Source organism: Scyliorhinus canicula, chromosome 6 (genome assembly GCF_902713615.1).
Source record: "Scyliorhinus canicula chromosome 6, sScyCan1.1, whole genome shotgun sequence".
In the NCBI taxonomy this organism is placed as follows: domain Eukaryota; kingdom Metazoa; phylum Chordata; class Chondrichthyes; order Carcharhiniformes; family Scyliorhinidae; genus Scyliorhinus; species Scyliorhinus canicula.
The window spans coordinates 147,351,960-147,378,082 of record NC_052151.1 but is presented as its reverse complement, the minus strand read 5'-3'; the positions used below and the strand labels follow the sequence as shown (position 1 = coordinate 147,378,082).

Below are 26,123 nucleotides of genomic sequence, written 5' to 3'. Positions count from 1 at the left end.
TATCCCTAATCATATTATTCCGATCTAGATGATTATAAATCGTATCTTTTATAATCCTCTCCAAGACCTTACCCACCACAGACGTTAGGCTCACCGGCCTATAGTTACCGGGGTTATCTCTACTCCCCTTCTTGAACAAAGGGACCACATTTGCTACCCTCCAGTCCTCTGGCACTATTCCTGTAGCCAATGATGACATAAAAATTAAAGCCAAAGGCTCAGCAATCTCTTCCCTGGCTTCCCAGAGAATCCTAGGATAAATCCCATCAGGCCCCGGGGACTTATCTATTTTCACCTTGTCCAGAATTGCCAACACTTCTTCCCTACGCACCTCAATGCCATCTATTCTAATAGCCTGGGTCTCAGCATTCTCTTCCACAACATTATCTTTTTCCTGAGTGAATACTGATGAAAAGTATTCATTTAGTATCTCGCTTATCTCCTCAGCCTCCACACACAACTTCCCACCACTGTCCTTGACTGGCCCTACTCTTACCCTAGTCATTCTTTTATTCCTGACATACCTATAGAAAGCTTTTGGGTTTTCCTTGATCCTACCTGCCAAAGACTTCTCATGTCCCCTCCTTGCTTGTCTTAGCTCTCTCTTTAGATCCTTCCTCGCTTCCTTGTAACTATCAAGCGCCCCAACTGAAACTTCACGCCTCATCTTCACATAGGCCTCCTTCTTCCTCTTAACAAGAGATTCCACTTCTTTGGTAAACCACGGTTCCCTCGCTTTACCCCTTCCTCCCTGCCTGACTGGTACGTACTTATCAAGAACACGCAATAGCTGTTCCGTGAACAAGCTCCACATATCCAGTGTGCCCAACCCTTGCAGCCTACTTCTCCAACCTACACATCCTAAGTCATGTCTAATGGCATCATAATTGCCCTTCCCCCAGCTATAAGTCTTGCCCTGCGGGGTATACTTATCCCTTTCCATCACTAACGTAAAGGTCACTGAATTATGGTCACTGTTTCCAAAGTGCTCACCTACCTCCAGATCTAACACCTGGCCTGGTTCATTACCCAAAACCAAATCCAATGTGGCCTCGCCTCTTGTTGGCCTGTGAGGAAACCCTCCTGCACACATTGTACAAAGAACGACCCATCTAATGTACTCGAACTATATCTTTTCCAGTCAATATTTGGAAAGTTAAAGTCTCCCATAACAACTACCCTGTTACTTTCGCTCTTTTCCAGAATCATCTTTGCCATCATTTCCTCTACATCCCTAGAACTATTAGGGGGCCTATAGAAAACTCCCAACCGGGTGACCTCTCCTTTCCTGTTTCTAACCTCAGCCCATACTACCTCGGAAGAAGAGTCCCCATTTAGCATCCTTTCCGCCACCGTAATACTGTCCTTGACTAGCAGCGCCACACCTCCCCCTCTTTTGCCCCCTTCTCTGAGCTTACTAAAACACCTAAACCCCGGAACCTGCAACAACCATTCCTGTCCCTGCTCTATCCATGTCTCTGAAATGGCCACAACATCGAAGTCCCAGGTACCAACCCATGCTGCCAGTTCCCCTACCTTATTTCGTATACTCCTGGCATTGAAGTAGACACACTTCAAACCACCTACCTGAACACTGGCACCCTCCTGTGAAGTCAAATCTATGCTCCTGACCTCTATACTCTCAATCTCCCGTACCCCAAAACTACAATCCAGGTTCCCATGCCCCTGCTGAATTAGTTTAAACCCCCCCAAAGAGCACTAACAAATCTCCCCCCCAGGATATTGGTGCCCCTCAGGTTCAGATGTAGACCATCCTGTCTATAGAGGTCCCACCTTCCCCAGAAAGAGCCCCAGTTATCCAGAAATCTGAATCCCTCCCGCCTGCACCATCCCTGTAGCCACGTGTTTAATTGCTCTCTCTCCCTATTCCTCGTCTCACTATCACGTGGCACGGGCAACAACCCAGAGATAACAACTCTGTTTGTTCTCGCTCTGAGCTTCCATCCTAACTCCCTAAAGGCCTGCCTGACATCCTTGTCCCCTTTCCTATGTCGTTAGTACCAATGTGGACTACGACTTGGGGCTGCTCCCCCTCCCCCTTAAGGACCCGTAAAACACGATCCGAGACATCATGTACCCTTGCACCTGGGAGGCAACATACCAAACGTGAGTCTCTCTCGCTCCCACAAAATCTCCTATCTGTGCCCCTGACTATTGAGTCCCCAATTACTAATGTTCTACTCCTTTCCCCCCTTCCCTTCTGAGCAACAGGGACAGACTCCGTGCCAGAGGCCCGTACCCCATGGCTTACCCCTGGTAAGTCATCCCCCCCACAAGTATCCAAAACGGTATACTTGTTACTCAGGGGAACGACCGCAGGGGGTCCCTGCACTGACTGCTTCTTCCCAGTCCCTCTTACAGTTACCCATCTATCTCCAGTCTTTGGTGTAACTACTTCCCTGAAGCTCCTATCTATGACCCCCTCTGCCTCCCGAATGATCCGAAGTTCATCCAGCTCAAGCTCCAGGTCCCTAACACGGTTTTTGAGGAGCTGGAGTTGGGTGCACTTCCCACAGATGAAATCAGCAGGGACACTGACGGCGTCCCTCACCTCAAACATTCTGCAGGAGGAGCATTGTACTGCCTTCCCTGACATCACCTCTAGATTTAAAAAAAAACAAGAAAAATAAAAGAAAAAGAAAGGAAGAGCTTACCTGATATTCCCTCAAACCCTGCTCCCGCTGAAAGGTAAGCAAATTTAAAGGCACTCGCTCACCTTCACGACAAGCCCCTGCTCCCTCTTTCTGTTCTGTAATAGCTCTATATTTAGTCACTTGATTTGTAAGCCACCCAGGTAGCAGCTGATCCTGTAGGATGTACTGGCATACCACATGTAATGCTGAGAGGGAGAGAGTGGATGTCAAAACAGTTGATTTGAAGAAAATAGCTCCAAATTACTCTTGGCTTTGTTACTTGAATGCAATTTCTCACATACTGTCACACGATATAACCTTATTTTTGCTGAAGTATGGCAAACGGCTATAATTTTCAATGATGAAAATGTTAGGAAACAATCCATTCAACAGTTATCAGCTGTGAATAATGCCATTCTCTTTGCAGGTGGTTTGGAATCTTGTTTTTCAGGTGAAAATACAGCCTCCTCCTTCAGATAAAAGGACTCTTTGAACGGGATTCTTCTGTGGCACGCCCCCCGGTGGCAGCAGGATTCTCGGTCCCACCAGCCGGCCAATGGGGTTTCCATTGTGGGCAGCCCCACGGGGTTGGGAAATCCCCGGGCATGGGTGCGTTGCCAGTGCAACGGAGAATCCCGCCAGTGGAGAATCCCGCCAGTGGAGAATCCCGCCAGTGGAGAATCCCGCCAGTGGAGAATCCAGCCGCTTATTGTAGTCCCTTCACCTATTTTGTACAGATTTTAAAAATCAAATCCAAGTGCAGCCTAAACATTTCTTTTTTTAATTACCTGATCTTTTCTACTCATTTTACCTTTCATCTAAGGCAAAATTAAAGGCCTAGAATACAAGTTTCTCATTGTGAGGACTACTTATCCACTTTCACTTGACTACTGAATTCTTGATTAGCTTTTAATGGTTTTGTGACTCAAGGACGCTGAATATCAGGAGGTGCTAACCGTGGACTGAGGAAAATGCAATGGGCTAGATGCTGTCTTTCAAGGACCTGGATTCTGATCCAATATTGATTAATGGGATGAAACATTTCTTTATTTCTAAAGGTAGTGGTTCTGTCACACGAGATTTCCAGCAATTTGACCTTGTGGGTAGAATGGACAATTTCGCCCCCAGGTTTCAATGTTCAGGTTGCTGTTCTAAATTGGGGTGAAACCATTAATCAAGCAGGAGTATCAAAACACCCCATTTAACATGACACCTTCCATCTATCCTAATATATATATATTACCCTAATACATGTGTATATTGTATATCCTATGTTTCCATAATCTTACAAACCAAAAGGTATAATCCTAAAATGTAACCTTACAAACCTCACAATTGTAACTCATCATAGCTGTGTCTATTATTATCTGTGAGAAATTAGCATAATAAACTTTTGGAATGATAAGTACAGGTTTGTTGTGTGACGTGATGAGACTATAGTGGCAGTATTTGTCATGTATCACTCTTGTGAAATGGAGCAGTAACATGACAATTACAATGAAGCAATTGAATTTTCTGGTGAATTTTAATTTGGTAACAGTGGAAAATGATGACTGTAAATAACTTTTCGGACTTTGTATTACAAATTTAACCATAGAATGAACCTGATTAAGAAATGTGTTTTTTTTCCTTTGCTATGGGGATTGTCCACAATGAACATCATTGTCGTTTGTGCCGAATATACTAACATAAGAACTAAGAGCAGGAATAGGTTATCTGGCCCCTTGAGCTTGCTCCGCCATTCAATAAGATCATGGCTGATCTTTTTGTGGACTCAGCTCCACTTACCTGCCTGCTTACCGTAACCTTCATTCCTTTGCTGTTCAAAAATCTAACTTTGCCTTAAAAACATTTAACAAGGTAGCCTCAACTGCTTCACTGGGCAGCGAATTCCACAGGTTCACGACCCTTTGGGTGAAGAAGTTCCTCACCTCAGTCCTAAATCTTCTCCCCCTTATTTTGAGGCTATGCTATGCCCCTTAGTTCTAGTTTGACTCGCAAGTGGAAACAACCTCCCTGCTTCTATTCCCCTCATAAGATCCTCCCCTCAATCTTCAAAATTCCAATAAGTATAGTCTCAGCCTACTTAGTCTCTTGTTATAAGCGTAACCTGGCAACTCCAGAATCAACCCAGTGAATCTCCTCTTCAGACCCTTCAGTGCATCGTTTCTCAAGTAAGGAGACCAAAAGTGTACATGGGTGTGGCCTCACCAGCACCATATACAGCTGCAATGTAACCTCCCTGCAGTTAAACTCCATCCCTCTAGCAATGATGGACAAAATTCCATTTGCTGCCGTACGTACCTGCAGCACCTGTAAACCAATGTTTTGTGATTCATATGCAAGGACACCCAGGTCCCTCTGCACAGCAGTGTGCTGCAATTATTTTTGTTTAAATAATCCATTTTGCTGTTATTCCTACTAAAATGGATGATTTCACATTTACCAACATTGAACTCCATCTGTCACACCCTTGCCAATTACTTAAACTATCTATATCCCTTTGCAGATTTTCAATATCCTCTGCACACTTGGCTCTACCACTCATCCTAGTGTCATCAGCGAACCTTTACATATTTACACTTGGTCCCCACCTCCAGATCATCAGTGTAAATTGTAAACAAATGCGGAGCTAACGTTGAACCCTGAGGCGCACCACTAGCCACTGTATTCTTATGTTCTTATATTAGGTGTAACAGATCGATCTGTCTTGATGAGTTGGAATACTGTGGGCCAGATTCTCAGATTCTGAGGCTAAGTGCGGAGGATCTGTGGCGTTGTAGGTGAAACAATTCCTCCTCACCGATGCTGCGAACAGTGAGGGGTTAGCAGCCACGCCATGAAAATCACCCGGCCTCCATGAAACAAATGGCGGGGTCCGTGGCTGCACATGCGCATGGCGACAACCTACACTGGTTGTGCCGTAAAACATGGTGCCAGCCGTGCGTGGACCCGACCTGCCAGATAGTGGTACTCTGGCCACCCCCCACCAGTCCCCCAGCCCTCACAGAAGCCCGCCACGCCAGCAGCACGGCTACCGCCATGCCGGGTTCCCGCACGGCTGAGATCATAAATAAACCATGCCATCGGGAACCCAGCCCATCGGGGTGGAGCATCGGGGGAGGGCCTTCAGGTGATGCGCTGTGGCCGTCCCAAAGGTGTGTGACACGCGCCACGATGACACTGTTTCAGAGGGGGCAGAGCATAAAAAAACCTGCGTCAGACAGGTGCTGCCCCCGATTTCGGCGTCAAAAGGGATTCTCTGCCCAATCGCCCATTACTAAATCGGTGTCAGGGAATGGAGAATCCTGCCCAGTGTATTTCATGTCACCTGAGTAGACAATATATTCTATATTAATCAGCAAGCCCAATTTAATGGTCGGCGTATTCACATTGACAAAAGATTTAGGATGGAATTCTAAGTCCCATTGTGGGGTGGAAACGTGGAGTGTTTCTTGCTGCGGAGACTAGTGGGAAAATACACCAAAACGTCTAGACCTGACTTCATTAATTATGCAACTGGATGTCTTGTGTTGTATTTTGAGGTGGGGCAGGTCTAATGGCGTGTTGTGTGCCATTCAATCTGGATGCCATATTGGTCAGGTGATCAACATCAATGACTCGCTATTAAAGAAAGAAGATGGACCTCCTGAAATTGCAGTTGGATCTCTGGGAGCACTCTGAAGCTGGAAGATCTGTTTACTGAGAAAGGAGATGGAACTCCATGAACATTCTGAGTTTGGAAGATGGACCTCCTCCAGGACGCTGAATCTGGAAGGCATACCTGTAGATGTCCCACGCCCACGGCTGTGGTGTTCTGGGGTTCAGAGTTGTGGGCAGCCTCGATCTTGAACTCGGGAGGCATCCACAAGCATGGCTCGGGTGAGCCCTGCTTGTTTTTCCGCTGGCATCATGGAGAATCGGATGTGGGTGGTCTAACCTTCATCTGCCTCCCATGAGCAGAATTTCACACCACCCTCCAGCCAGTTTCCCAATCTGCCTTAGTGGATCCCAGTCGAAGCTCCCACGCTGGAGTGAAGCCGATTCCTCCGCCTCCTGCTGTGGGGATTTGGAAGAATTCCATCTTTTACGTGTGCAGTCATTTTTATTGAAATTTAGAGAGAAGGATTATTTGTGTACATGTACCTAATAATGTTTCTCAGCCTGGGTATTGGCACTACTATTAGTTTTGGAGGGCTAGTGGACTGTTGTTGCCAAGAGGAAGCATGGTCTAATTTAAGTAAACGAGGGATCACCAGGATATATTTGCTTCTATGATAAAGAAAAAAAAAGTCGCTGTCTGCATCAATTCAAGAAGGCAGCTCAGCAACATCTTTTTGAGGAGTGGGCAATACATGCTGGCCTAGCCTAACATGCCCACATCCTGTGAAATAATTTTTTTAAAAAAACCCGTGTTAAAGAGCCAACCAATGAACTGTTATAAACTAGTGACTGTTTAGTTAAATATTTTTCAGTACCTTAGTAAACATACTTCACTGTAAATGAGTTATACTTGCAGTACCTAGATGAGTTTAACAAGGATATGTTTGCCTGTGAATGCTTTTCGATGATTTCTTAATGCCCAAAGGGTCCAAAATCTGTCCATAAGTTGTATGACAAAAAAGGTTTAAATGCTTGTTTTTTATTGCTGTGCAGATCGGATACAATTGAAACATTTATTAATTTGTTTTTAGGCAAAGGTTCCTTCATACCTGGCTACTTCACCTATCCTTGTATCGGAAGGTGCGGCACTAAAAGAAGGAACAGGAGGAAGAAACTTTCTTGATCGACCGAGAAATTTTGAATCTTGTGGATCCACGCCAGCATCAATATCTATTCACGTTACTCAGGCCTCTCCAGAGAACCAATTGAGTAGCGGCTCAGTAAAGAAAAGAAGAAAAAGGAGGCGGAAATCAAGAGTGGACAGTGTAAAAAGAGATGATAATGGTGATTCTTCAGAGAATGAAGACATGTTTCCTATTGAAATCAGCTCTGAAGAAGAAACTGAATTCACTGAAACCGCCAGGTATGTACAAAAAATTCACAATGTACAATAAATCAGAGAAACTATTGTTGTATTCATCATGAATATACTCCTTTGATTACTTGCAGCTTTGTTTGCTTTTGGGATTCAGAAATACATTTTAGGGTTTTTTTACTTTTATTCAGTTACCCTTAGCTGATTAATCAATAAATAGCCTTTTCAGATTTATTGTGGTTTTCTTTTTTTTGTTGTATATAAATTTAACCTTTCAAACCTTGACTATTTTACCTGTCCATGCACATTACAGGGTTTAAAAGGTTGTTAATCTGGTTTGGTCTATCTGTTATCCACGACACTATCAAACCATTGCTTACAGAAGCTGCAAATATTTGTTTTGCTTATCAGAAAAACTAGTTTAAGAAATCAACTTACAATACCATAATTTACAGGGTCCCTATTTCCATTGTCACTCTGTTCATTACACTTGCTTTGAATTTTCGTCCTGTTTTCCTACTTAGTTGACTGTACGGATACAGCAAAAAAACCTAGATAGAGCAAAAAATATAAAACTTATATTTCTTATTCTCTTGGCGAATCTGGCTAGCTATTTCTACAGGTCAGATTAGTGATTGATTGATTGATATTTATTGTCACATGTACCGAAGTACATTGAGAAGTATTTTTCTGCTAGACATCTCCTCCAGAAATTGACATAGTATTGGAATTGCTTGTCCAAATCTGTCTTTTATTGCTGGATTCTGTGAGATCAAAATGGAAATGCACAATTTGACTGCAGCTAACATCAGCCAGTTAGTTTTGCGAAGTGAATGGGAAATTGTGGATCTCTGTCCAGCATTTATCATTTTGGACCTTGGTAACTAGAGAATTGACCAAATAAAGTGTGGCATGTGCAAAATATACATAGCAAGATAAAGCTGTGGGGAGAGTGGGAAGCTCACATTTTGGGTAGAACCCTTCACCAGTTCTGTCAAGATGAAAGACAAGCAAATTAATAGACCCAGTTAAAATGGGAAGGGCGCTGGGGGGGGGGGGGGGGGGGGGGGGGGGGAGGAGAAACAAACAGGAGCCCCAATTATTGGAAGATTGACTGACTCTGTGACATGCTTGAGGGAAAAAGGACGAAAGGACGTTGTAAGGTGACAAAATTATTTCAGTGACAGTGATAACACATGAGAGGCCTTTGTAAAATAACATCAGGATAAACATTACAAATGGGGTGAGGAACCCAATATAAAATACTGTGGAAAGTTAAGGTAATAGAAACATCACCTACATCTTAGAAAATAAGAAACTAAATGGGTAGAAGAACAAAGGGATTCAATAATCCAGATGATGTTAGCATCACAGACCAGCAAAGCAATTAAAAATGCTAGCAACTGGGATTTATTTCTTGGGGCATAGAATTCAAAATCAGTGAAGTTGTGATACTTGTTGCGAACCCTGGTCTGGTCATACTTTTAAAAATGAATTTAGAGTACCCAATTATTTTTATTTTACAATTTAGCATGGCCAATCAACCTACCCTGCGCATTTTTGGGTTGTGGGGTGAGACCCATCCAGGCACGGGGAGAATGTGCAAACTGCACTCGGACAGTGACCCGGGGGGCCAGGATCGAACCCGGGTTCTCGGTGTCGTGAAACAGCAGTGCTAACCACTGCGCCACCATGCCTACCCCTCGGTCAGATCATACTTGAAAGTATTATGCGCAGGTCCATTTTTCATACTATAAAAAGGACATAGAAGTACTGGAGAAATATTGGGCGAGGGAGATTACAGCTATTGTTAAAGCTGGATCAGGCTGAGGCTTTTTCCTTCCGAAAATGGGAGAGTTAGAGGTTACCTGACAGAAGTTGGACAGGGTAGATCTGGAGAGAATGGGCTCCGTTTTAATTCTACACTGGATGGGCTTAGAATGAGTTTAAAATCTCACCCAGTGTTTCCACTTGTGGGAAGATAGTTGCCTATAAATTCGGGTAAATCTTTACTCGGAGAGTGTTTAGAATGTGAAACTGGAATACCAGAGCAATTGGTTGAGGCAAATAGCTTAGATGCTTTCAAGGAAACTAGGTAAATATTTAGAGAAAAGAAAATGGAAAGATATGTTGAACATACAAATGGAATAAGAGAAGACTTGTGGGATATAAACACCAGAACAAACAAAATGGCTAAATGATCTGTTTCTGTGCTATAGGCTGTTCCACAATGGCAGAACATTCAACCTTCTTGACTCTATCCCCTTTGTAACCCAAATGCCGTCCCAAAAACATTTATTTATTTATTACTTCAGTCACCTTCCCAAATATTTTTTCCATTGCTTCTTGATGTCTGTTGCCACATGGGAGTGCTTTGGGATGTTTATTACCTTGAATGGACTATATACATGAAATCTGAGTGAGTTTGTTTTGCTTTCAACTTTTTGAAATGGTAACAGACAGCTGAGCCAGAGCCTGTTGTGGTAGATTTACAGGAGGGAGGCTGGGGCGAAATAGAATTGGCACTAGGACAGCAGGAATTGAAGCACCCGATTGCAAAATATCTGCTGCTGCTGTTCATTGCATATGTAGAGTTATAGAAATCCTAACCGTATGATCTGTTAAACAGCAGTAGTAGTTAGTAGTAAGGATACAAAATTGACTACGGATAGCAATCAGCAAATTGTAATGGATTACTTTCTTCAAGCAGAAAGGAATATGGTGTTGTGTAGGTTTGGGTACTAGAATCACTGCTACTTTTGATGTACACTCATGATGTGGACTTGCAGGATCAGGACACAACTCTGAAATTTGCAGATAATATGAAAGTTTGAAATGTATTAAACAGTGGAAGGAAATAGTCATTGGTTTCAAGGGGATCTGAGCAAGCTGGTGGAAAAACAATACAAGCTAAGTAGTACAACTTTGAGTGCCAGAATAGGGAAACCTGGGAGTATTTGCTCAAATGTGGCAGGGCAGACTTAGAAAGCAGTTGGAATAATGGGCTTTATAATTAGAGGTGCAGGATACAAACATCGGGAGGTTATACTGGACCTCCATAAATTGCTAGCTCAACCACAGCTGAAATAAAGTGTTGAATTCTGGGCACGGTAGGAAGGATATGGAGGCTCTGACATGGGTGCAGAAGATATTGATTTAGGATGGTTCCAAGGATGAAGGATTACAATAATGTGAATTGACTGGGGAAGCTGGGGATGCTCTCCTGAGAGCACAGAAGGAAAAATGGTAATGTATTAGAATAGTTTGGAACGTTGAAGGGTTTAGATAGAATAAATAAAAATAAACTAATTTGAGTGGCTGATGGCTCAACAACCATATGCAGCTGACTTCTGCTGATTGACAAAAGAGTCAGAGGTTACATGAATAGTTTATGTAGTTAGTGGTTGGGATTTGCAATGCTTGATTAAGGGTGTTGGAAGATGACTCTTTAGTAGCTTTCAAAGAGAAGTTGGAAAAATACTTGAAGGAGATATGGGAAATAAGTTGGCGTGGGACCAACTGGATTGCTGTCCGAAAGAGCAGGTGGAGACTTGTTGGGCTGAATGGCTGTCTCCTAGTGTAGTGTTCCAGAACAGCTGACCTATTTTCCCAAGTTTATTCTGTATGATGCAGGACAAGTGTGTTGGTTTCATTCCTCCCAAGTGCCAGCGACTAATTATAGTAGTGAGCTCTATCCAAATTACATTTGTTATTTATTTTGTAGATCATTGCCTACGCACTGTATGTACTAAAGATCATGTAACAGTTATCCAGTGTCATCTTTCTTTTTCATATGTCACGTAATATGCATTGAAACCTCTTTGTGGATTGCTGGCCGGAGGGACTTTATCTTGAGTCAGTTCTACTTTTGAACCAAATCGTGAAAAATCACCTTTTATATAAATTTAGAGTGCCCAATTCATTTTTTCCAATCAAGGGGCAATTTAGCGTGGCCAGTTCACCTACCCTGCACATTTTTGGGTTGTGGGGCGAAACCCACGCAAACGCGGGGAGAATGTGCAAACTCCACACAGACAGTGGCCCAGAGCCGGGATCGAACCTGGGACCTCAGCGCCATGAGGCTGCAGAGCTAACCCACAGCACCACCATGCTGCCCAAAAATCATCATCTTAACGCCAACTGGAATAAACCCGTGCTGCATGTTCGTGGCTCTGGTAGTTTGAGGAGAATGAGGAGAGAATACCTGCGTGGTTATTATTTGGGTTGCTCATAATGACTCACTACAGATTTGATGTGATAGAAAAGATTTGAGGGGTAGGATTTTACTGGTTAATTGTGAATGGAAGCTCTGGACTTCCATTTATTTGAAAATGACTTTTTTGTGAATAACTGAGAAATGCTCCAATTTTATCCGAGGTAAAATAATGAAAAAGCTTGACGACAGTGCCACTTAGTGCCTAATGCACATCACTGCAGAAAGCCCATGATTGGCAAATCTCATGTGTTTGCACCTCACATCAATAGACATTTGCATGGGCTGATTTATTTGATATGTACGCACACATTTGTTTTGAAGGCATAGAATATAAATGTTAGGAAGCTATGCTGAACCTACATACAGCTGAAAACAGCTGTGGTAATCAAACAGAAATATTGGTCAGAGCTACAATGTCACTTGCTAGCCCAGAAAGCTGCCTATTGAGTTGTAGTGATCGCTGTGTTGTGGTGCTAAGTCAAGGGGATATCTTGGCTGAAACAGCGCTGATGTCGACAAATAGATAAACAACCAGTCACATTGAAGCATACCGGGAAATTCAACCAAATATTAGCACGTTTGATTTAAATTTTCAAATGGGAAAATAAATAATTACATTTTGTTAAGATGGAAGCTAAACTGCGGATATACAAATATTAAACATAATTTGAAAAAAAAGATATGTGCATTATTATGGGGGGCACGGTAGAACAGTGGTTAGCACTGTCGCTTCACAGTGCCAGGGTCCCAGGTTCGATACCGGCTTGGGTCACTGTCTGTATGGAGTCTGCACGTTCTCCCCGTGTCTGCGTGGGTTTCCTCCGGATGCTCCAGTTTCCTCCCACAAATCCCAAAGGACATGCTGATAATTAATTTGGATTATCTGAATACTCCCTCTGTGTACCCGAACAGGTGCCGGAATGTGGCCACACTAGGGGATTTTCACAGTAAATTCACTGCAGTGTTAATGTAAGCCTACCTGTGACAATAAAGATTATTATTGTAGTGATATGCATCACTGTATATACACCACTAGAGGGAGTGGTGTGTATATATACATAGACAAACAGGAGGTTAGGAAACTCTTCGCAGGAATGGCAGCTGGTGAGCAGGACACAGACAGGCAGCTCAGATGTAACATAGTATAAGAGTTGGAGAGAGAACGAACTCCTAGAAATAAAGCATCTACTTCAACTGTAAGACTATGAGCTCTAGTCATACGCAAGGAATAATACATGGTACCAGGTGACTTCAGAACGCTTACTAGAAGGTTACACAAAATGCAAACCAAGCAAGATCGAAAACAGAAGAAAACTTGTACGTGGGGAGACTTCACTGAGTCGATGAAACTCGTCGGAACTCCACCGCAGCTGAAAACAACCGATAATTTAAGTCCTAGATTGAAAATTTTTAAACAAACGTTCGAACTGAATATTGTAGCTAATGAGTTGAGCACGGCCTCAGAAGAAATGAAAATAGCACTTCTACTAGCAGGACATGAAGCTAGAGAAATCTATAACTGCTTTAATTACTTGAAAGGTGAAGACAACACTAAATTAGAAGTAATACTTAAAAAATTTGAAGATTAAATGCATTGCGATATTTACAGGTGCGGGACTTTCTGCGGAGGCTGGAGTCTACCTTCCCATCATGCTGCTAAGGGGGATTCAGGATAGGGTGGTTTCTAGAGGATGGATAGGAGAGGTGACGTCTCGGATATATATAAAGACCTTATGGGTTCGGAGGAGATGCAGACCGAGGAGCTGAAGCGAAAATGGGAGGGGAGCTGGGGGGAGAGATAGAGGAAGGCCTCTGGGTGGACGCGTTGGGGAGCATCAACGCGACCGCAACATGTGCCAGGCTAAGCCTGATCCAATTTAAGGTCGTTCACCGGGCTCACATGACAGTGGCCCGGATGAGCAGATTCTTTGGGGTGGAGGATAGGTGTACGAAGTGTGCGGGGGGAGGGGGGGGGGGGTAGCAGTGAACCATGTCCATATGTTCTGGACATGTCCAAGGCTGAGGGGGTTTTGGCAGGGGTTTGCCGACGCCATGTCCATGGTATTGAATAAGAGGGTGGCAATGATTCAAGAGGTGGCGATTTTTGGGGTGTCGCAGGATCCGGGAATCCAGGAGGAGAAAGAGGCAGATGTTCTGGACTTTGCTTCCCTGGTAGCCCGGAGGCGCATATGACTAGCATGGAGGGACATTTTAAACTGCCCGGGGAACAAAATACGCAAATCTGGGTCTGCGCACACGCAGTAAACCGCAACCGTGCATGCGCAATTGAAAAAAGACGTTTTGGGCGCAGATCGTTGCGCATGTGCAGTTGAACAAAAAGAACACACAGATCGAAGAGGGATCTACGCATGCGCAAGTTGCGCATGTGTCGTTTACGAAAAAGCGCACAGTAAAGGAAAATCGATCTGCGCATGCGCAATCGATTCCTACGCTTTACGTCACGAGCGTCATGACGTCGGACAACTCAGATCACACCCACTTAAAGGGGAAATTCCTGAAAATCACAAACAAGACTCTTAAAGGCACAAAATCAACAAATTTAGCCTCAAAAGGCACAACCATGCCTGAACTTCTACCAGCAATTTTTTCCAATTAAGGGGCAATTTAGCGTGGCCAATCCACCTACTCTGCACATTTTTGGGTTGTGGTGGCGAAAGTCATGCAGACACTGGGAGAATGTGCAAACTCCACACGGACAGTGACCCAGAGCCAGCATCGAACCTGGGACCTCAGCATCGTGAGACAGCTGTGCTAACCACTAGGCCACCGTGCAGCCCAGCTGGTCACTATTAGCAGAGGGCATTAATTCAAAGAGCTCTCCACCAAAATACAAGGCACCTGCTGTCCCCCTCCTTTAATATGCTGTAAATGGTTCGTCAACTTAGATTAATTTCTTTTTTTAAATTTGTTTACCTTACTCTCCTGAAGCCAATGGCTCAGACCTTCTTATCAGCAGCACTGCCTGCTGCGGACTTCAAATTAAACTGTCCATTTAATATTTTACACTGGAGCCTTTTGTACCTTCTGATGAAGCTGCTGTATGGATACAGTAACAAACAGGACCGTAACCTCCTGGCTCCCTATTGTCGACTTGGGGGTGGTCCCCAACAGACGTGCTGAGGAATCTCTCTTTGAAGTTCCCAGGTAAGGCGCTATGCAGCAATTGTCCAGCAACACTAACTTCCCTTGGACAATTGCGCTGTGCTAGGAACCATCGGAAAAAGCAAATTATGTCACTAACTCTGGTTGGTTCTGCCAGTATTACGCTAATTGTTACTCTGAAAGAGTTAGAAGAAATAAAACCACTTCAACTTCAGCGTAATTATTTTAAGCACCCAGACCGGGTCCCGCATGGGACCCCTGTTCCCCCCCACTAATTAACCCCAGGGTATTCCCAATCCCCAACGACAAGGGACTCATCCCCCCCCCCCACCCCTTTTCATCATGAACTGAAGACATGCCCTTTAAAGCCTGTTTTCAGTTCATTAACTTGCACTGTTTTAAATGCACCTGTTCACCTTCGAAATGTACTGATCATGTGCCGGGGCTTCCTCAGTGTCTTGAGGTGCATAATCAGCTTGAGTTGTTCACTGCAAATAAACATTCAGGCCATTTATGTTTCATTGGAGTATAGTTCCACAAAGCTGTTCTTTTGCTGGTGCCTTGCCAAAGCAACATGATTCATATAGGTAGCAGTGGGCAGCACGATAGCACAGTGGTTAGCACAGTTGCTTCACAGCTCCAGGGTCCCAGGTTCGATTCTGGGCTTGGGTCATTGTCTGTGCGGAGTCTGCATGTTCTCCCCGTGTCTGCGTGGCTTTCGTCCGGGTACTCCGGTTTCCTCCTACAGTCCAAAGATGTGTGGGTTAGGTGGATTGGCCATGTTAAATTGCCCTTAGTGTCCAAAACAAAAAGGTTAGGTGGGGTTACGGGGATAGGGTGGAGGTATGGGCCTAGGTAGAGTGCTCTTTCGAGATGCAGACTCGATGGGCCGAAATGGGCTCCTTCTGCATTGTAAATTCTTTATGAGTCTAGAAAGTGAGAATTTATTATTCCTATTGACTATTGCATTTTGCAGTTGAAACATCAGAGATGTACGACTTTGATTCCATAGGTTTGAATTTCCACTTTTATTCATGGGATTCAGTGTTCAATAGTTAGCTACATACAGCAAAATCCAGGGATTCAATGATGCTACAATTTGAATTTATAGAGTGGCTTTCAGATGAGAATACATCCAAAGTCACAAAATATAGGAGCATTTCCAAATAAAATGTAACTGCAAAAGGATATCAGGGAAACAAATGTTTTGTCAAAGACGTTATGTGAAAGAAGAGTGAGGTAGGGAGGCTGTAAAAGGTTTAGGGAGTGAACTTGAATCCCAAGCACTGAAAGTGACCAATAGTGGAGCATGAAATCTGGAAGAACAGAGGTATCTCTGAGGCCTGTAGGCAAAGCCATGGAGGTATTGGAAAACTAGGATGAGAAGTGCTACATTGTTGGGATGAGAGCCAACACATGTTATTGGGGTGATGGGAGAATGGGACTTGGTGCAAATTAGGAAATGGGTAGCAGAAGTTTGGATAAGCTCAAGTTAACAGTGGGAGGCCAATTCGCTGTCTGCAGGAATGGTTGTCCCATGATTAAAATTTGTGAAGAATAAGTTGTAATCAAATATGAACTGTACAGGTGATCTTTACTGAAATATAAATGTGTGTAACTTTCTTGTCTTTAACACATTCTGTATAAGTAAGGGTGTAATAATGTAATAACATTCTTTTGTCTTAAAGTGTTGCTGTTGTATGTTAAAACCTGTCATTTCTGGAATAATATTAATGATCTTGTTACCAATGAAAGGCACTTGCAAAGCCTTATCAGCTCTCTGTGCTAAAGAGGCTCATGTGACAGGGATGTCAGAAATGAGGTTTGTAACATTTAATCCAAGAAGTGGACGAATTAAACATTCAGTTCTATCTCTTCACAATGTCAATTGGTGATGTTTTACGTTGTAAATCAATTTTTTTGGACACAACTAGAAAATAATGATGGGGAGGCCAAATAGTTTCTTCAATGCTTTTTATACCCAAGTGGCCATCTGTGCAATATCATTATTCACCATGCATTGTTTTGAACGATTACGCTTTGCCATTTAAAGCTTCTCATTGTTTACTACATTGTTTTCCCTCTTCAGGAACTCAATAAATATGTACAGTGATAAGCAACTGCAGGTCAGTACCTCAGTTAACTTCACCCACTCTTCGGTGCATCCCCTTTCAGACAGCGAATGTTCATCGAGACATAGGTATGTGGTCTTTTGTGATACTCGCAATATCTCTGACTCGTTCCTGCATTAATAGATATTGTACTAGTGTTCTATCTGTGCTTTCTTTGTCTGATCAATGTACTTGGAATGGCAAGCAACAAATAATGAGCTTTTAATATGAGAGATATTTAATTTTGCTGGTATTTAAAATGTTAATTAATGTGGCTCACTACCTCAATGTAATCATTTTGAGCAGCGAATACTTGCAAAATGGAAGCTCTTGCAGCAGTTTTAGTGTTATTGTTAAACAGCATCTTAAAGTTTAATTGGATAAACATTTCTGAAAGCACTTGCCATTGCATATGCTTAAATTGTTGGGGAAATTGCATTTCATTTTTTTTCTTTTTTAAAAAAAAGAGTACCCGATTCATTTTTTTCCAATTAAGTGGCAATTTTAGCATGGCCAATCCACCTATCCTGCACATCTCTGGGTTGTGGGGGAGAAACCCAAGCAAACATGGAGAGAATGTGCAAACTACACACGGATAGTGACCCAGGGAAAGGATCGAGCCTGGGACCTCGGTACCATGAGGCAGCTGTGCTAACCACTGCGCCATCGTGCTAGAAATTGCATTTGAATTGCAAATCTCAAGTGATGTTTTGATTGAAACAATTAAAGATAAGGTGACCATGTGGGATAATGACTGCAACATTTTGTCACTGTGGTTCAGGGTGCAAGTAACGTGGCAAAATGCTTGAAGATTGTACATTTCTACACAAATGCAGAAACACTTCTATTAGATCAATGCTCCTTCAAAGATCAGTTGTAGGATTGTGCAACATCAAAGCAGCGGGCAGCTGTTCAGCAATTTACTCATCACCCGAATCTGGAGATCATTTGTCATATATAACAAAAGTATTGATGACGTTCATTCTGATTGGACAGAAAATGGCTTGCTTGTTTGTTACTCAACAACTGCTAGATGATTAGTTGTGGCTGATATTAATTGTCATGCTTCAGCCGATGACCAGGAAATCCCAAAATTAGTTCCTGAATTCATCACCGTAAATAGCTGACACCACTGTCAACACAAAGTCTTTTTTAGCTAGTCACAGAGAATGAAAACAGTATGAAATAAAGTGTAAAGCCTTTATTTCACTGGTCTGTCAGCATCTCAAAGTAAAAGCAAAGTTGAAGACTTTTTTTGTCTCAAATTGTGCATAAATGGATCAAATAGGGATAACCCGCACTGTTTTAGACAGTTCTCCAGTGATATCAATTTTGCATGTATTTTGTCCAGTTATATCGCATGTATGTTTTTTAAAGTACTATTCCATTTTCAGGTGGAAAAAAGCACTGTTTGTTTAGCTCAAAAGCATCCCGGTTTCGTAACACTAATTGTCGGTAAAGCAAGCAGGGGTGATGTAACAGTTGGCTTGCTTGTTTCATTTGTATTCTGTGCTCAGATATTTCAGCAAGCGTCAGGCGACCTAATTAATTCTGCTTTCTTTGCTGCATTGCAAAATTCCAGTCTGCCTGTAGAAAACAATCAACATACTTCACATCTTTTGGCTCCTGTTGCTGGAGGCTTGTCTAGTTCTTGCCCACAGCCATCATCTCTTTTTCCATCTATGCACAGGTATAAGAGTGTTGCTGCGATGCCCACTTTGTAATGCTGCTAATATATTAATCATTCAGAATGTTTGATACTTATTTTTTTTTAAATTAACTGGTTTGCTTGTTCTTAGACCTTCTAAGTATTATATTTCAAAATTCAAATGCATATATCATTTCCCTTAGTTTTATTGTCGCTGTTTGTTTTTATTTCAATTGGGGGCATTTTTAGGGGATTGCAATTCCAAAGACCTAAAGCCAGATTTGCCTTGTAATCATCGGTTTTAACTTTTGTTATTGGATGCCAAATTCCATTTAGGTTTGGAAAGTCTCAGTGATTTGGGGATGAAGTTAATTATTAGTTCCACATAAGCATGTATTTATTGCTATACTGTAACTTCACACTTCAAAATGAAACGCGCATTGATTTTTAAAATATTCTAGCCACATTCATAGTCGGTCAGTATACACAAAAAGTCCTGCGATTTGTACCTGCAATGGCTGGGTGGATATTTCACCAAATCCTCTCTCTCCCTTCTCAATTCTCGATAGTGTCACTGACTGAGTGTGCTTCATACAACCCTGTGGTTTGTAAATTAAATATTTACCAAGGGGCAGTTTAATAATCTGAACACTGATTATCATTTGAAACTATTTAAAATATATTTTTGCTGCTGCTGCATTAGTAGTACCATTTCTGCCAGGCCAATGGTTGTAGAGTGTGATGGCCGCCCCTTAAGCTATCTCTATTTGGGTGTTCTGTGTTGCAGGATCTTGGCTAAGAGTGAGCTCTTTGTGTATGCTGGTGTGTATTCATGGAGAGCTTCACTCCCCAAGTGCCAACTTTTTAATATTTCAGTGTGCAAGTGGAGGAGTTTGTGTACTTCGAACATTTAAAGTGGTTCTGCTCAAGTTTTTTTGTCAAGGTTGTGGTGCTCCACCCAAATAAAGTGACTTTATTTCCCTTCTGGATCCAGACACTGCTCGGGAGTCGAGTTGATTTTTCTCCCCCCCCCCCCACATCTATTTTTAATTGATGTACAAGTGATAGTTTAGTATCCTTACACTGGGCAAAATAATTTTCTGTATATTTCTGCTGTTGAACATTATGGCCGGAATTCTCTGCTGTTGGGGTTATCTTTTCCCGCTAACAATGCACACCCACCTGCAGGTTTCCTGGCAGGGTGGGATGGCTTCAATGGGAAATCCGTGGAAAAAGAGAATCCCGCTGCCAGTGAATGACCCTCCACCGAGAAACGCACGGCGGGGTCCAGAGAATCTCACCCTATATAATGTTCCTGATCTTGGAATGTGCTTATATACATTAGGAAGACATTCAATCTTGGTACTATTCAACCACTACTTAATCTACATTTTCTTCTCAAGAACGTTTTCTGTGCTGTGAATCTTAAACCGCCTTTAAAAACACTAAATGGAAGTGTGTGTGATGAGTTGAACCACCAACTCTATCTGACTTGCTTCCGTACACGCATTAGCCTCTGGACTAAGTCCTGTGCTGATCTACACTGGCGGCAGGTTGACTGTTCATTCAGAATGAGCAGGAGAAAGAAAATAATAAAATGAGTGAAAAACATATCAGGTGCGATTCTCCCCAAAAATTGCTGAGTTAATTTGTGGCAGGTGTTTCAGGGAGTTTCCCGCAGGCGAGTTTCCCACCGCTATTCAATGACACGTAGCCACTTTTTTGGGCGCTGGGGAGTTTCTCACTGGTTTAGCTCACACTTAGAATTTTTTTTAGCACTGGGGAGCTGCACTCTGAGATCGGGCCATCATTTTGAAAGTGTGCCCCGATCTCTAAGTGAGATTGTGGGTCCCCACACCCCCCACCCATGGGCAATGTCACCCTCCACACACATGGACACTATCCTACACCCTACCATGCGGTAGCTCGGGTCCCCCTCCCCCCCCCCCCTTCAAGAACCCTACGTACCTGCCCTGCATTCTCCCACCCTTCAAAACCCCTTCCATCCTCATTTTATGGGCATGGTACCCGGGCAGTGCTCCTGCTGGCTTGGCCATTTCAGGGATGCGTTCCGACTCCAAAGTCTCACGGGGCTTCAGGAATATCTCGCGAGGTGCGGAGCCTGTAGGGAGACTCGCTGGAAGCCTCTCCCGGCATTTACCGGCCGCGCTGTGCTCTCGCTTGAGTGCAACGCGGCCAGAGAATCACGCCCATTTTCTACTTGACTTGCAGGATTTGCTTAATAAAACAATTATAACTTGTAAAGTTTCGGGAAGAAAATCTTCTGCAGCCTTCAAAAGTCACAAATCAAAATCAATCCTGTATAAATCACAAGGTGGTGCTATGGATGTTGTTATTTTGGTATAGGCATCATTGGTAAGACCAGCACTTATTGATCATCAGTTGGTCCCCTGAAGGAGCGAGTGGGACACTTTCGTAGAATTTACAGTGCAGAAGGAAGCTTACTGAACTGATGTACATCTAAAACAGAATGGTGTGTGAATTGGGGAAAATAATGCAGCTGATAGTGTTTCTATACACTTGTTATGAAAGCAAGGTAGTTTTGAGGTATTTATATTTGTATTGGTAAACATTAGAAATAAGGTTTCGTCTTAAGTCTAGGGGCAGCAGGGTAGCATGGTGGTTAGCATAAATGCTTCACAGCTCCAGGGTCCCAGGTTCGATTCCCGGCTGGGTCACTGTCTGTGTGGAGTCTGCACGTCCTCCCCGTGTGTGCGTGGGTTTCCACCGGGTGCTCCGGTTTCCTCCCACAGTCCAAAGATGTGCGGGTTAGGTGGATTGGCCATGATAAATTGCCCGTAGTGTCCTAATAAAAAAGTAAGGTTAAGGGGGGGAGTTGTTGGGTTACAGGTATAGGGTGGATACGTGGGTTTGAGTAGGGTGATCATAGCTCGGCACAACATTGAGGGCCGAAGGGCCTGTTCTGTGCTGTACTGTTCTATGTTCTATGTTAAGTGGTGTTAATTTAATGTTTGTGTATGGAAGGGTAAAATACATAGTTTGATTCATGCTTGACAAAGATATTTGTTGTGCTGAGAGAGGACTACAGTGTGAAGAATAAACAAAAGTCATAAGCATGTGGATGTTGCTAGCAACTGGGGCCTTTAATATAGAGAAGCATTTATGTTTTAGTTTAACCATATTTAATGTAGTTGGAGATAGGTAATGAGAGAAAGCAGCTCTCAACTCTGCTAGAAGCAGGTGGTTTAGAAGGCTAGAGAGGAACATGTCTCAGCTTGTCTAGAAGAAAAGCCATACCATGGAGTAATGCTTGAGAAAACAAGTGCAGAGATCTGAAGAGCAGCTAGTTAAGGAAACTAGAGAAATGAAGAAATTTTAAGGGTAAAGATACTAGAATAGAGAACAGTTCAGTAAAGACACTTTGGCATCTCGGCCTTCTCCCCCAGTAAGATATCTGAAGTAATTGTAAGGTTTAAGATTTTACTACAGCCTGTGGAACGGGAGTTGAAATAACTATCGAAATCGGTGTTTGGATCTCCTTTGAGTTTTGTATAAAAGCAGTTGAGATGAAGGAAACCTAAAAGGGGTGGTGTAAAATCTTGGACAGGATTCACTGTTAAAAGTGGAGCGGAAACTTTGTTTAAAAGTGTCATTAGGAATACCTAGTCTGAATTTCGGAATGCAAACAGCTAGGCTGGGATTGTCCGGGCCCGAGGTGGCGGCGGAGAATCGGCGTTCACGCTGAGACGGCCCGTGATGTTGGTCTGACGCTGAGACACGATACTCCCAAGTGGCCAAAAACACACGAGCGTGGCTGATGCATCGCTACCCGGAGAATCGCCAGAGGTGGCCTGAGCTGTGATTCTCCAGGCCCCCAGTGATACTGCTGCCGTCGTTCTAACATGGTTTGAAAAAGCGTCAACCAGACAGAACCTGCGGCTGGAAGAGGTGGAGGTTGGCGCGGGGGTGCCCGGGCTGGCGAAATGGCATGGCTGCGGTGGGGGGAGCTTGGCCCCCCAGGGTCGGGGGGGGGGGGGGGGGGGGGGGGGGGGGGGGGGGGGGAGGGCAAGGGCCGTGGGGAGACGGCACAGTGGTCGACAGGGCAGCTGGTGAAGTTTTTCGAGGATTGCTTCGCCAAGCTGAAGAAGGACACGCCGGACCTGATTAAGGCTACGATTGATCGAGTGGTTCAGAATCAGGAAACCCATGGGAGAGCGATCCAGGAGGTCGAACAAAAGTTGTCCGAGTACGAGGAGTATATAACCGTGCTGGAAAGCAAGGTGGGGATGATGAACGACCGCCAGAAAAGAATGCAGGAGAAGCTGGAGGACCTGGAGAATAGGTCCAGGGGGCAGAACCTCCGAATTGTTGGCCTCCCTGAAGGCAGTGAGGGATCGGATGCGAGGACCTGTGTGACGGACATGTTGGAGAAGTTGATGGGGGCTGGGGCGTTCCCTCGGCCCCTGGAATTGGACAGTGCACAGAGCCCTCCTGAGGAAGCCCAGAGCGAACAAACCCCAAGGGCCATGGTGGTATGTTTTCACCGTTTCATGGACAAGGAACACGTTTTGCGGTGGGTCAAGAAAGAACAGAGCAGCAAGTGGGAGAACTGTGAGTTGCGCATTTATCAGGACCTGGGAGGGGATTTGGTCAAGAGGCTGGGTTCAATCGGGCAAAAGCAGCCCTCTTTAAGAAGGGGGTGAGGTTCGGGATGCTGTACCGAGCCCACCTGTGGGTCACACATGAGGAAAGGGACTTCTACTTTGAAATGCCAGATGAAGTATGGACCTTTATTTAAGAAATGAAGTTGGAGGCGACTTAAAAGACACTTAAGCCTTGGAGAAGTACTGTGTCAGCGATTTGTGGTGCTGGATTGTAAAAATTTAAGTAGCTCTATGTGATATAATGGGCTGTGTGAATGGTTAAAGGTCGATCTGTCTTGCAGTGACCTTGTTGGGGGGTGGGATGGGCTTTGAATTTAGTTCTGCTTTTTGGGTAACTATTTTTTCTAAAGTGATTGTTTCTTCACTGTTTTTCTTTCTTTTGTTTGTTTACTGGGAAATGTGATGCTTTAAAAATGTTTATTCATTGGGGGGGGGGGGGAGAGGAAAGTACAATAGGGAGACAGACTGCTTGGTGCCAGGGGCGGGAGCTATCGAGTCAACATGGGTAAACTGACTCTCTGAAGCGCAGTGGGGGGGTGGACAGATGTTAAGCTGGAGCTTGACTTGTGGGATTGGGTTTCTGGTGTTGCTAAGGGGGGGAGGGGGGGTAGCTGCTTTGCTGACAGGGGAGGAACTATTACTAGGGGACAAATGGGAGGTCGAGAACGGCGACAGCCCGAGTGGGGACTCAAGGAGCTTGAGGCTGGCCTTAAAAAAAATAAGGTGATGGCTAGTTGGCGGGGGAGGGGGGTGGTGGTTGGAAGACCCTGTCCAGGCTGATCGCATGGAATGTGAGAGGACTGAATGGGCCGGTCAAGAGGGCTCGCGTATTCATGCATTTGAGGGAACTGAAGGCGGACGTGGCAATGCTACAAGAGACACACCTGAAGGTTACAGACCAGACGAAATTAAGGAAGGGGTGGGTTAGCCAAGTGTTTCACTCAGGACTGGACTCAAAGACCAGGGGGGTAGCGATCTTGATCAGCAAACATGTGGCATTCGAGGCAAGGAGAATCGTGTCAGACAAGTGGGGTAGGTACATAATGGTGAGTGGGAAGCTGGAGGGGGTGCGAGAGTTGTTTAAGGACTTTTATAGTAAAGTATATGAGTCGGAACCCCCGGCTGGGGTGGAGGGGATGAAGCAATTTCTGGATCAGTTGAGGTTCCTGAGGGTGGAGGAGGACCTGGTGGAGGGGCTGGGAGCCCCAATTGAGATTGAGGAAATAATCAAGGGCTGGAGGTCATGCAGTCGGGTAAGGCCCTGGGGCCTGACAGCTACCTGGTGAAATTCTATAAGAAGTTCTCCGACATATTGAGCCCACTGCTGGTGAGGACATTTAACGAAGAAAGAGAGAAGGGAGTCCTCCCCCCAACAACGTTGCAGGCCAGATTTCATTGTGAACATATATGCTTCGAATTGGGACAACATGGAATGTATGAGGCGGGTGTTAGGTAAGATCCCACAATTTGGAACAGGGTTCACCGCGTGGGTAAAACTCCTATACAACGCCCCCATGGCGAGTGTACGGACCAACAATACCAACTCCCAATACTTCCAGCTGCACAGGGGCACCAGACAAGGATGCCCACTGTCCCCACTGCTGTTCGCACTAGCAATCGAACCGCTAGCAATTGCGCTCAGGGCAGCAAAAAAATTGGAGGGGGATCCGAAGGGGAGGCAGAGAGCACAGAGTCTCACTCTATGCAGACGATCTACTCCTCTACATCTCGGACCCACAAAGCAGCATGGACGAATCATCGCGCTCCTGAAAGAGTTTGGAGCCTTCTCGGGCTACAAACTCAACATGAGCAAAAGCGAGATCTTCCCAGTACACCAGCAAGGTGGGGGGGGGGGGGCAGCACTAAAGGGGCTGCCGTTCAAACAAGCCCAACATAAATTCCGCTACCTGGGGATCCAAATAGCCCATGACTGGAAAGGGATCCACAAATGGAACCTCACCAGCCTGGCGGAGGAAGTAAAAAGGACCTGCAAAGATGGAACACACTCCCACTCTCCCTCGCAGGAAGAGTCCAGACGATCAAAATGAACGTATTGCCCAGGTTCCTCTTCCTGTTTAGATCCATTCCGATCTACATCCCCAAGGCCTTCTTCATAGCGCTGGACAAACTTATCATGGCGTTCGTATGGGGGGGGTAAAAATGCTAGGATCCCAAAGAAGGTCCTACAGAAAACAAAATCCAGGGGGGGGCTAGCCCTCCCGAATCTACAATTCTACCACTGGGCGGCAACAGCCGAGCGAGTAAGGGGATGGATCCAGGAGCCAGAAGCCGAGTGGGTGCGTGCGGAGGAGGCCTCCTGCATGGGGACCTCCCTCCGGGCCCTCGCCACAGCAGCACTCCCATCCCCACCCAAAAAACACTCCAGCAGCCCAGTGGTGACAGCCACCCTCCAATCCTGGAACCAACTGCGGCAGCAATTTGGCCTGAACAAAATGTCGGACAAGGCTCCCATCTGCAACAACCATAGGTTCAAACCAGCACTGACTGACGCCACCTTCAAAGGTGGAGACAGGACGGGGGGACACTGACAGTCAGGGACCTATACACGGACGACAGGATCGCAACACTGGACGAACTGACAGAGAAATTTCAGCTAGCTGGGGGGAACGAGCTACGGTACCTGCAGCTCAAAAACTTCCTACGAAAGGAGACAAGGACGTACCCACAACCGCCACGACAGACACTACTGGAAGACCTACTGGATGCAAGTATCCTAGAGAAAGGGA

The 26,123-nt window shown here is 44.5% G+C and overlaps 1 protein-coding gene across 3 annotated transcripts in view; it reads left to right on the top strand.

Annotated features, from left to right (window-relative positions):
• lpin1 (lipin 1) overlaps positions 1 to 26,123 on the top strand; it is a 197,242-nt gene that overhangs the window by 110,200 nt on the left and 60,919 nt on the right. For 2 of the 3 annotated variants that reach the window (XM_038800246.1, XM_038800247.1), the window contains exons 4-6: positions 7,349 to 7,680; positions 17,061 to 17,171; positions 18,665 to 18,772. In XM_038800246.1, the coding sequence (XP_038656174.1) occupies positions 7,349 to 7,680; positions 17,061 to 17,171; positions 18,665 to 18,772 (551 nt within the window). The remainder of the gene's footprint in view (positions 1 to 7,348; positions 7,681 to 17,060; positions 17,172 to 18,664; positions 18,773 to 26,123) is intronic. The other variant, XM_038800248.1, reaches the window with a different exon arrangement.